At 36.8% G+C, this 13,066-nt stretch overlaps 1 protein-coding gene across 1 annotated transcript; it reads right to left on the reverse strand.

Annotated features, from left to right (window-relative positions):
- Window positions 1–9,941: 9,941 nt before the first annotated feature.
- Window positions 9,942–11,219, reverse strand: LOC308610412 (golgin subfamily A member 7). The gene is made up of 2 exons (XM_081259558.1): window positions 10,727–11,219; window positions 9,942–10,670 (listed from the first exon to the last, which is right to left on the reverse strand). The coding sequence occupies exon 2, from the start codon at window positions 10,646–10,648 to the stop codon at window positions 10,235–10,237; it is 414 nt and encodes a 137-aa protein (XP_081115684.1). The 5' UTR covers window positions 10,649–10,670; window positions 10,727–11,219; the 3' UTR covers window positions 9,942–10,234.
- Window positions 11,220–13,066: the final 1,847 nt, after the last annotated feature.

The following is a 13,066-nucleotide window of genomic DNA, read 5'->3' on the forward strand; positions in this document are numbered from 1 at the left end:
TACAAATTGCAGAGAATTCTCCATTTTTGTTTATAATTTTAAAAATTTCAACTAAAAGTGCAAAGCTTTTTATCAATTTCTGTAGCTTGCTCTCTTCCTAAACCTACTTGCTTCTTCCATCAGTATTTAAGTTTCTGGTTTTAAATAACTGTGACTCTCCTTTAATGTGTTCTATGTTAAAGGCTTTCTCTCCCTTTAGAATTGTTAGTAGGAGAAGTGGTATTTTTGTGGGAAGAAAACTGCATCTTCTCTGCTACTCAGCTGTCAGGACTATAGTGCTACATCCTCAGTTGTATAATCAAAAACCTGGCCTGGCATCAACTAGTGGGATTAAAAACCACTTTTTCAATTCCTTGCAATTAAAATATTTACATCAACTTCTCTTGGTTTTGACAATAGCATATAGAACCCAGTGTGGGTGTGGCTCATGATTCTGCTTCTCTGACTCATGATCTTAGACTTCTTGCTTCCAACTTCCTAATGAATGTGCCCTTTAGCAATTGCTGGGGGCCAGGTTTGTTTACTGCTACTCCTTTCCAACAGTTCAAGGCCATGAGGCATCTCTTGAATGTATTTCTTTGCTACAAAGTATTTCTCTCCCCTGCCCTCACCCCACTCTCAGGTTCTGTTGCTTATTTAAGATTTGCATCTGTAAAGAGTCCTTTGGGTTTGTTTCCTTGGTGGACTGGCTGTCTTCCAAGATTTTGTTGTTAATCTTGTCTGACATTTTAAAGATGACCTTTCGGTGTTGTTATAAAACTTCTCAAGGAAAGGAAAACAGAAGTGCTCATCTAACCCTCTTCTAAAGACTATGCAAAAAAGCCAGTTGTTTAAAAACATTATGGCTGGTGATATAAATGGCTGCAGCATATTATATCTACACCTGAATGTTTTTAACTTCCAGAAACTAAAAATCACCTCTGCAACATGCAATCAGCCGTGAAGAAAGAAAGAAACAAACAAAAACCCAGTATTGAAAATCTTCTGCCTGATACTTGAATGTATTGGCGAACAAGCCTGCTACTTCTAGTATTTACATAAAGACAGTAGTCAAATAACCAATGCAGTAAAACAAACAATTCTTCTGTGAGAAAAAAGAATGATGCTACTTAGAGTTGATGGACATGAACTTTAGGAATTTTAGAGCTGAAAATAATCTTGGAGGCCTCCTTTTAGAGATAAGGAATATGAGGTCTATGGTGGTTAAGTGAATTGTCCAAAAGCCAGAGATGGGACTAGGGTCAAAGTTGAGGTCTTCTGCCAGGATGTTGAGCTTACTCTTTGAACTTGCTGGGTGTTTACATATTGCATCAACAGAGCCCAAATGTACTGGATTTTCTTCCATTTACTAATAGAAGGAAGTCAGTGCCTTTACAGGTATTGTTGTATAAAATCAGCCCATTCAGCCAAAAATTAGTCAATCTAGGAGTCCCAAAGAGACAATGCTTTGCAGGCTTTCTCTTTTCTTTTCTTTTTTTTTCCACTGGAAATGGGAATTAGATAGATAATGCATGTTTGTGTGTATGTATGTATACATATATATATATATACTTATATCTTGTTCAAATTTAAAAGAATACAATTTTTATACTCTACTTATGTATGATATAAAAATAGAACATCGTTAATCAAATACATTTGCAGTATTTATTTTTGTAAGTAACTTCCTTTCTTTATATATCTATACAGTTTTAAAGATAATGGGACAACACAGAAATATTATTCATTTTCAATTGTAAGTGCCCTAGATTATGTAAAGACTAAAAGTTCCATTGTTCTATCTATTCTATGGAAAGTGGTTGACGTTTAGCTATGAAATAATGTATCAATCTCAGGAAACAATTCTTAGGTTAAAAAACTCATTTTCCCTATGATGTCCTTTCACAAAGATTTAATTCAAAGAATTTGCCTTTGTAAGATCTCCATCACTTTTCACCATTGTTCCCATGCATGTTCCTGTTAAGAGTGCCTGATTCTGTTGCTAAGCAACCTTGCAGTCTTGTTGGGTCATGATGGTGAACTAATAATTATTTTAAATGTGTCTGCTTGGATAGGGTCTTTTAAAGAATATCGTGATACTTTTGTGTAAGAGGCTGGATAAGAGGGTTCTTCATTTCAACTTACAGTTCTACAGGAATATAAGTGATAGAATGATGTTTTCCAGAAGAGTTGGAAGAATGCCAAGAGTACACTAAAAAGCACTAGGTCTTACTTCCTCCCAGTATGCTTTTTTTCTAGAAAAGGGTAAAAGTCAGTCAGATGACAAGTCAAGAAATTTAGCAAAGGATTTCAAAGAAATAAGAGGAACATCAATATTCCTTTTATTGACTAGATTAAATTATTATGTTTTTCCTCCTCATCCCAAATTCTTAAGAAAAATTGTCAAGCCATATTATGTTGAAAAATAAGTCCCATGTAAGCGAGACATGGGTATTTGAATTTTATCAGGCTTCCAGATAAAACTAAATTGTTGATTAAATCCTCTCCGTCCTGCTTGCTCTTGTCCCAGACATCCCTCTCCAGTTCAGGAATATCCTCCTTTAAATAGCTTATTTAACCATACGGGACTGATGCCAGTAGCCTTAATATTTTCTGTACGGTATACTGGGATATAGAAGGGGACTACCGTCATATCTCTAGCATGTAGTGAGAGTTGGTAAATAGCATTCCCAGTGTGTATATGGAAAAACAAAAAGGTTGTTCCTTTAAACAATCTTTTTTGGTGATAAAGCAAAGAATCAAAGGTATTTCATTACTAAAGAATCAGAGAATGTCCTAACTCTAAGAGAAGAGCACTTCTAATGTCATCTCAATATCCATCCAATCCAGAAGCAGAGCTGATGGTGCTACCAAGAGACAGAGTCTCCTTGTGGTGACACCACCTTCAAAAGTTTTGGAAGGTACCCCCAAACATCACCAGTTTTCTTTACAACCTTGCTTGTCTCTAGTATTTAAAGATACATCTGATACTTATTGATTCTATTTATATTTTGAGGGTGATCCCTTCTTAGGGATACCATCTCATATGCAAAGTTAAAAGTATTGATCATTTTTCTCTCCTAAACTTAAACTATTATAATTTATGTTTAAGGTAGCCAAGTTTAATAGCTTTATGACTTGGGGCCATAAAGGTGAGTGTTTAAATCTTGGTTCACTGTTCTGTAGGTGGTATATGGCCACTCCAGGAATCAGTTTTCTTACTTATAAAATAGGGTTTGCAGTGCTTTCTTCACAGATAAACGATTCAATTTGATATGCTAACATAGTGTCTACCATATAGTGTACATTAAATGTGAGCCCTCTTTCCTATCTCCACTGGGTGTGGCCAACTTCTAGTTTTCTAGGATTTACTAGAAAATTTCATACCTTCTAGGAATATATGGCTTCTGATCATATTCCCTTACCATCTTCATTTTACTAAACTAAAGGCTCTTAATTTTTTTGTAATTCCCACATTCTTATTTCCTATCTCAGTTACTTTTCTGTTAATTTTATAGAATTCAGTTTATTTTAGTAGGCATTAATTGAGGCAAGGGGAATTACAGTAGGTCCTATAGTTACAAATGTAAACAGGATCCCTGTTCTCAGGTACCTTACAGTCTAGTGTCAAGAGTAGTAAACAGACAAAAAATTGCAATTTGACCTGATAAATTCTGTGATATTGGTAAGCCTGTGACAACACAAGTGAAATACCTAAATCAGATTAGGGAGGATGGGAAATTAAAGGTAAAGGAGCTGGTCGTACTTGTAGGCTTTTCTCTAGAGTTGGTAAACATCTGTACCTGTGTTCAAGGTTTAGATTGACCAAGACAGCCTTAACATTCCTTTCAGCTTAATAAAACTTTAGACAGGTTTCTTCCTGACTTATAGGCCCTTGACCTCCCCTTATTTAGAACATTTACTCTAAAAAACATGCAAATTCTTTTTTCACCCCTTTGACACGTAAATCTTCTTCTAGTAATCTTGCCAGATTTACAACCCAGGAATGTCTTTCTCACGGACATGGGAGCCATTTTTCGAAATGTAATCATCAAGAAAGATAGTACCGCATTCTCTGTGGGAGGGCAAGAGTCTAACTTCAATAAGTGCTGATTAGCAAACACAGATGGCCTAATCACATTAACCAGTCTCCTCCTAATGTCCTCCAGTACCAGTCCACTAGCTCACTCCAGAATTGATAAACTGTCCCACCTTTTGTTTCAGCAGAGTTTAGTCCAATCTCTCTCTCCAACTGCAATAGTTTGCAATAAACTTTCCCTTGCCTGTTTAAGTCTGTCCTTGGACAGGATGCATCCAGGTTGTGTACAAGGGGAAAAAAAGGATTTTTGCCCAATAATCTACTCACTGATGCCTGGCACTTGGTCAACTTTTGTAATTGCTGATTAAAATAAGTCCATCATGTCAATGTCTAGGGGGAAATGTTTTCAATGGCTCTAAACACTTTGAGCAGTGATAAATGAAATCTCTGAGTTCACCATCTTCTAACTGGAACTAGAATTATTTTTCCAAAAATATATTTCTTTACACTTATGCACAAAATGAGCCTCTGCCTCAAAGAGACTCTGAGCAGGCTCAAGTATCCACTCGTCCTAATAGCTTTATACTCATTCTTTTGGTATTTCAATTATCTCAAGTGTTCAGAATCATGAATAAAGTTGGGAGCAATTCGTGATGATGTTAATCAAGTATAAATTACTCAACAAGGGCTCCCCTTATTATACTCTCCATGAAGCTCTCTAGAGGATCAGCTCAGGTACTGGCCTCAGGCACAGTCTAGATTGAGAGAGGATTTCAAATAATTGATGGTTTTAGCCAAAATTTTGAATTCTAAAAATGGATGGAAATTTGGAAATTCTAAATCAATCATAGCAAATTACAAATTATCATCAAGAAAGACTGCATAATAAAAATTTCTAAAGGTTACTGTAGAAATTAAGCTTAAATTCAAATGTAATTCTAAGGTAAATAAAAATATGTATTCCATTTTCTTTTTTCATTATAAAATTTATAAAACCAGAATTTTCCTTCTAATGTGCACATTTGGTGTACTTGCTTTTTATTTCCAAAAAAAGTTTCCCTAACTTAAGGACATATACAACATATGGTACCTTAGAATTAAGGAAATATGGGAGAATGATTTTGATTACCTCCTCATGCTACATGAAAATTCATTACTTCAAACTTTCTTGAACAGGTTTTTTAAAAGATGCCAGTTACCTAACTCATACAAACACCCATATACATATGTACATCTTTCTTGTTGGGGAACAGACTTATATTAGTGTAAATAAGTGGTCATTAAAGTTAATGTGTTCATTTTATATAGTTATAATTTAAGATATATTAGAAATTCGTTTGAATATGATATATACCTTTTTAAAATATATTAGAGACTTATAGAACCACCTCACAGTGACTATATTTGTCCATTATGAGGTTTAGAATATACTTTACTACTTAAATGAGTTGAGTATGATATTTTATCATTATACCTTTGCTTTTATCATATATTGTGGATGTAGAGTCTTTGGTCAGAAACATACCCTCTATATTATAAAAACATCATTATAGAAAAATGTAGTATTCTTTTAATATATAATTTAACATGAAACTAGGACAGATTTTCAGCAAAAGAAGGGAGCTGCATATAGTTGGCTTTTACTGGCAGGCCTCTTTCTGCCCAATAATTACCCAGTCTTTACATACATGTTACAGTTAGTTCAGTGCTTTTAAGGAAATCCAGCTTTCTTTGCTCTCTGATCTTTTCTTCTCACAAAATACTTAGCAAACACATAGCTATTAGCTCCATAGGAACTGGTTGTATACATCAGTATTTTTCACAAGCCCACTTAACCAAGGTACCAAGTAATTTGACTAGAATCCAAACCAAATCAGTTGAAGAGCTAAGTGTGCAAAATATCCTGTAACACACTAGATTCCAATGAGCCACAGTTTTATTAACACTGCATCACTTAGCAAACTCAGATGGGGTCTTTGGGTCTTTATGTTGAGTTTCTTTAATTGGCAAATGCTTAAGAGCACACTTTATTTATTGATTGATTGATTTATTAAAGAATCATCTTTTTTTTAATTTATTTATTTTTGGCTGTGTTGGATCTTCGTTGCTGCACGTGGACTTTCTCTAGTTGCGGGGAGTGGGGGCTACTCTTCGTTGCGGTGCGCGGGCTTCTCATTGCGGTGCCTTCTCTTGTTGCAGAGCACGGGCTCTAGGCACGTGGGCATCAGTAGTTGTGGCGCATGGGCTTAGTTGCTCCACGGCATGTGGGATCCTCCCGGACCAGGGCTCGAACCTGTGTCCCCTGCATTGACAGGTGGATTCTTAACCACTGCGTCACCAGGGAAGTCCCTAAGAGCCCACTTTAAATGCAGTTACACAATGACATCATGATAAGAAATGCTATAGGAATATAGGCATAGAAAAAAAATTATCATCACTCACATATGCCCTGAGCATTTTCTGCTGGAGAATCTGAACTTCATAATGAGGGTACTAATATATTACCTGCTTCTGATAGTAAGTTCTTATCACTTGAGAAATATCATTAAACGTTATATCTCTGCAGCTTAATCCTTCTTAACCTGAAATATACCTTTAGAAATAATATTTTAACAGTTTGAGAAAATTCAGCTATTACATAGCTATTTACCTAAATATTTACGTGAGATAATTATGAAAGCATTCTATTAATAATTTTTTGAAGACATTGTAATAACAATTTAGTCTTAGAATTTTAGAAAAAAAATAAACCAATAAAGGTACTTCTTCTGGTTCAAACTGTACAAATGAAAATTCTGAAGCTAAGTAAATTGGGCAAAGTATGTTGCTGTTTCATAAGTTAATGAAAGTAAATTTATTTATTAAATTTTTATTTATTTATATTTTCATAGGTTTATAACACATAAGGTTCATGGGTATAATATTATATTTTGACATTTATATAAACTACAGTGTGCTCACCACCAAAAGGTTGTCAACTGTCATCATATTGTTGACCCCCTTTACCCATCTTGCCCTCCCTCCACCCCCTTCTCCTCTGCTAACCACTACTCTGTTCTCTGTATCTACTTGTTTCAGTTTGGTTTCTTCATTCATTTTGTTTTGCTTGTTTTTATATGCCACATATGAGTTAAATCATATGGTATTGGTCTTTCTCCATCTGGTTTATTTCACTTAACGTAATACCCACATGGTCCATCCATGTTGTCCCAAATGCCAAGATTTCATCTTTTTAGGGCTATTATTCCATTGTAAGTGTGTGTGTATCTTCTTTATCCATTCATCCATCAGTGGACACTTAGGTTGTCTCCATATCTTGTCTATTCTAAATAATGCTGTGATGAACACAGGGGTGCATATATCTTTTCAGATTAGTGTTTTTGTATTCCTTGGATAAACACCCACAAGTGGAATAGCTACATCACATGATAGTTTTATTCTTAATTTTTGGAGGAATCTCCATGTGATTTACCATAGTGGCTGCACTAATTTACATTCCCACCAAAAGTGCACACGGGTTCCCTTTTCTTCACTTCCTCTCCAGCACTTATTTCTTGTCTTTTTGATAATAGCCATTCCAATGGGTGTGAAGTGATATCTCCCTGTGGTTTTGATTTACATTTCCCTGATAATTAGTGATGTTGAACATTTTTCACATGCTTGTTGGCCATCTATATACCTTCTTTGGAAAAATATCTATTCAGTTTCTCTGCTCATTTTTTAATTGGATTGTTAGCTTTTTTGTTGTTGAGTTGCATGAATTCTTTATCTATTTTGGATATTAGATACATGATTTGCAAATATCTTCTCTCATTTGGTAGGTCTTCATTTTGTTGATGTTTCCTTTGTTGTACAGAAGCTTTTTAGTTCGATAATAGTCCCATTTGTTTAGTTACACTTTTGTCTCCTTGCCTGAGGAGGCATATGCAGAAAGATATTGCTAAAACCAAAGTCAAAGCGAATACTGCCTAAGTTTGCTTCTAGGAGTTTTATTGTTTCAGATCTTACATTGGAGTCTCTAATCCATTTTGAGTTGATATCTATGTATGGTATAAGATAGTGGTCTAGTCTCATTCTTTTGCATGTGGCTATCCAGAAAAACTAAATTTAGATGCTCTCCATCCTTTCAGCAAATTTTAAACCCATTCAGATTAATCTGCAAAACTTCATCAAGAGGTTTGAAGGTAGAGAACTTTTTACTGTCTAGCTGATTTTTAAGAGTGATTAGGGCAGAGTTATATATCAAATTACTGTAAAAAACGTTCTGGCTAGTCCATGTCAGTCACTTTCCTAAATTTCAAGGTTATTGATTGCTCAACTTATCTTATGACTTTAAATTTGAGAGCCTCAAATTAGCAACAAGTTTTCATAGGATTCAAAGCAGTAGGGGTCTTACAGAATGATTCTGTTAAATTAATCTTTACCGCATTAGAAACATACATGATTAAGATACATATTAATTTATTCAGAAAAGTCATACATTTTTTCAATGGAAAAACTCTTCCCTTCTGTGCTCCCTAGGGCTATTTGTGTGCAAAATTTAACAAATATTGGTTCAACTCTTTTTTTTTTCTGATTCAAAACTTCAGCATGAGTGATGATTAGTTGGATGGCTAACGAGACAGTAATCTCCTCAAACACCTTTTAACCCACTTACCCAGAAGACTGAATTCTTCTTTAAGAATCTGAGGTTTAATTTTGTGGTCAAATGTTTAGAAATGGAAATAGAACTCAAAGTTCCACTTGACTTATAACGTGACTTCTGTTCTCAGCAGGTGGTTAGAAAGGTTAGTTCTACCAGTGGCTTCAGAAAACACACAAAAGGTGTTAGCAGAACCATGATATTTACGGTACATATTTGATTGTTTCAAGAACTGAGCGAACAGGTCGTACTTGTCAGGGCAATCCGGTACCAGTTTCAATGCTCAGGCCGGAACTGCAGGGGTTTCTCCCTCCGCCCTGCTGCTCGTTAATTCTGGCTTCACTCATTATGCTTCCCGATGCTGCCACCCAGCTCCTTATTTTGAGGTAACAGGTGATCTGACTATGCTTTTCTGTTTGTTTGTTTCTCTAACGTTACACAGAAAGCTGGAGTCAAAAATTTGTGTGTAGTCTGAGAATGATACTTTGGATATATTGCTATTTATGATAAGCCCAGACTTACATGTTTACCTCGAACTGGAAAAAAATTGCTAACTAGAATATCCCCCGTAAAAGTAATTACTGACAATGTCTTCCTCCTTAACCACATGGACCTATATCAAGGCTGCTTATCTGTGCAAGATACCAAAGTTGTTACCACAGGACTATGCTATCAGAAGCAGATTTTCTGCCAGTGGGCTGGGCCAGCTTTTGCAAACTACAGGAAACCTGGGTTCATAAAATAACCTAAGGGACACCCCTGGTCTAAACTCAAACAGAATGGGGTTAATACATAAATCCTTGCAGGAAGTTTGGACACTGAAATGATCTCTCACTGAGGATGGCGATTCAGCTTAACAAATGAGGCAATGAGACTGATGGAATACGCCCTTTCCAAGGAAGAAGTTACAATGATTTCCGTTGATACTATCAGTATTTCCACAGTCCTGTTTCCAGGAGGTTATATATAGTATCACAGAAGAACCCTGAGAACAGATAATCAAGCCTTCATTATAAAGAATCAGAGAAATATATTAAATGGCCCTTAACAAGGAGAATTGAACTTTTTTACTTATAATAACCATTATTATCATTATAGAATTATTATATTGTTCTTAATATTTTATTATTAAGTAAATGTTATCTGCATGGAAGGCAGATTGGCATCACATAAGTGTTACGTCACTGAAAACTAATCAATACACACACACAAAATAATGTGCTAAGGCTACACTAGGGAGTCTCACTTCTTTTTTTTTTTTTTTGGGCTGTCCAACTGCATATTTTATTAATGGCTTTGAATAAAAAAAGTGAAATGCTTCATTGCGTTTTCTCAAAAACTAATCAAAAGATTACAGAGTCCTACACAATTTGGAGACACAAAGTGGATGCTGAGCGACTAGAGGTCACTCCAGGTGTGGAATTTTACAAAGTCAGTCCTTGGAGTGAATGGCACCGTGGCTCTGGCAGCAGATACGAAGGAATGATGCTCTGGAGAGGAGGTGGGGGACACTCTGCGGTCAGCCGGTGGACAGATGAGGGTCCCAGCTGGAGGTGGGCCTTTAATCCTACGGTTTATCTTCCACTGCTCATGCCTCTGTCTTCATAAATAGTAATTTCAATAACTCGAAGTCCTCTCTCGATGGGATCTGTCAGGAGGAGGCCTTGGGGAGCATAGATCTTCTCATTCTGCTCTTGAATGTATTTGGAGACTTTCTTCAGAACCTTCTCGTAGTGAGTTTCCATGCACAAGAAGATGGTGTACGCTGTGAGACAAGCCAGGCAGCCTTCAAGATAGGACTGGCCCCCGAGCTTCTCTGCTTCGGCATAAAGGTTATTCAGAGTTCGAACTGTTTCTTCAAATTGTTGCCTATCAATCCGGTTCTCCAGCTCCGCGGGGAACTTGGTCTGGAACTGGCAGCGGGTGCCACTGCTGTAGTCTCGCTGAATGAAAACCTTCCCGGACACTGGCGCCTGCTGCGCCCTCATGGCGAGGACAGGACAGGCCGCGCTCCCGGGCCAGGCCCCGCGCCCCCCAGAGCCCGGTTCGGCCCGGGAAACACGAACCCGCCTCCGCTGCCCTCCAGCGACTGTCGCACCGCCCACCGGGAGTCTCACTTCTGATCTCAAGGTTATGCCAGTTTATCCCAAGTTCTCAACAAAACTCTTTATCAAACTTATTGTATCTTATCCCTCACTGTATCAGAACTGTTTCAAAAGGGATCTTGTTAGTCATTTTCCTTAAAAAAAAAAAAAAGAGAAATCCAAGTCATGCCTTTTCTATGAAATCTTTGGAGGTTGCTATGACAATGTTATTTGTAGCTCAGCCCACAATTCATATTCTTCAGCTTTTACCCAAAGTAACCTGGTTCTGCTTGCTAGGTATCATCTTCTAAGTCTCCAAGAGATATTGCCAAAGTTTTCTCCAGAGACTGGGATTGGAAAAATGACGGCATTATTAAATGCTGCACTTTACAAAAATCATTTCTATTTTGAGCACCTTAACATAGTTATCTTCATTTTGATTAATCCTTTTTTTTAAACAAGGATGTACATTTTTACATGGTTGCAATTACAGCAAACACAGGGTTTTGTGTTATTCCTTCACTATTTCCAATAACTAAAGCATTTTTCATATATTACAATTGGGGGATTATTTTATTTATTTATTTATTTATTTATTTCAGTACGCGGGCCTCTCCGTGTTGTGGCCTCTCCCGTTGTGGAGCACAGGCTCCGGATGCACAGGCTCAGCGGCCATGGCTCACAGGCCCAGCCGCTCCATGGCATGTGGGATCTTCCCGGACCGGGGCACGAACCCATGTCCCCTGCATCGGCAGGCGGACTCTCAACCACTGCGCCACCAGGGAAGCCCTGGGGGATTATTTTAATGTTAAAGAATATATGATATTTAATGGATACAATCTATATTTAATTTAATCAGATTCCTATTACTAGCCATTTGTCTTCATTTTTTCCTTATTACAGATAGATTCACAAATAACATTATTATGAATATTTTTTTCCTCTATAGAATTGTTTCTTTGAATGAGACAGGGGTTATGGTTGTTTGGCTTGTATCGACAGTATTTATAAAAGTGTAAATCTGAATGTGTTTAGGTGAGGCAAGTACAGTAACCTGTATTCCTATTGCCTTCCCCCCCAGGCCAACATGGCACATTTAGATTACTTGCTTGACCCTGAAAGCATGTGAATTTTTGACTCCTGGATTACTGGGTCAAAGGCGTAAGTATCTTTATGACTTTCAATAACAATGATCATTTAACTCTTCTAAACCAGTTATACATGTATTTCAATGTCACCAACTTTCATTTATTTGAGTACTTTCCAAACCTTAGGTGCTGTATACGCATTGGGGACACAATGATGAAGACAATGAACAGGGAGTTACAATGCAGTCTGAATTAATAGAACTTAGAATAGGGTACTAAGGGAACCCATAAGAGGGGCAGAAACAAGTCTTCTCCAAATCGGGTCATTACATGGGGAAGTGGTGGCAAGTAGAAGAACGGAGGAAGGAGAGAACTCCAGGCAAAGAGAGCACCACATGCAATGGCCTGGAAAACATAAGGCAAGCATATTTTAAGTATTATGAGAATGTAGAGGGTGAGGTTAGTGTTGAAAGACATGGATATATATGAAAAGGCATATATATATATGATTTTGTAACGTAGTCATCATTAGGTATCACTTAATAATTTTTTGTCAAATTTATTAACTATATAAACATGTTATACATGTAAAGTAGATTTAATATGCATCACATCTAAGAAAATCCAATTCCTGACATAATCAGCAGAATGAAAAGTGACAGAGATTAGAAAACTCCCCAGCACTTGAGAGAAGAGAGGTTTATGCAGTTTGATGGCAGCACAGGCCCATGTGTAGGAGAAGGGGAGGTGATGGAGCAGCAGGGATAGGTTAGAACAGTTGGAGTGCCTGGAGGGCCAGGCCAAGGAGTTCACTTTGTATTAACTCAATGGTCAATGAAATTACATAGCAATTTTAGAGGAAACAAAATTATAATTAAAACTGTAGAGGAAACACAAATTCCTTTCACTAAAGCAAAATTCAGAACATCCTGGTGTCAGCACTGGAAAACAATCTCCAGGTAATTGAAGCAGGAAAACCACATCCATTTAGGGGTTCTCTCATTTTCATTATGACTGCTACCACCATAGCAGCCTCTAGGCTTCCATTCTAACACTTTTGTCCAGGTATGGAGCAATCAAAAACATCTCGCTTTGTTTCACTTTAGTACAAATGATATAGAAAAGACATCAAAAGAATTTATTAAGTGATAAGAGAGAATAACTGGGAAACAGAGTGTGTATGAAATATATAAACAGTCTAGTTTACAAAGAACTACTTTATTCTTTAGAGAAC

Source organism: Mesoplodon bidens (genome assembly GCF_964165515.1).
Source record: "Mesoplodon bidens genome assembly, contig: HAP1_SCAFFOLD_759, whole genome shotgun sequence".
Taxonomy (NCBI): Eukaryota; Metazoa; Chordata; class Mammalia; order Artiodactyla; family Ziphiidae; genus Mesoplodon; species Mesoplodon bidens.

Excerpts from the sequence above, each read along its gene's own strand:
- LOC308610412 (XM_081259558.1), bottom strand. The coding sequence starts at position 10,648 with ATGAGGGCGCAGCAGGCGCCAGTGTCCGGGAAGGTTTTCATTCAGCGA.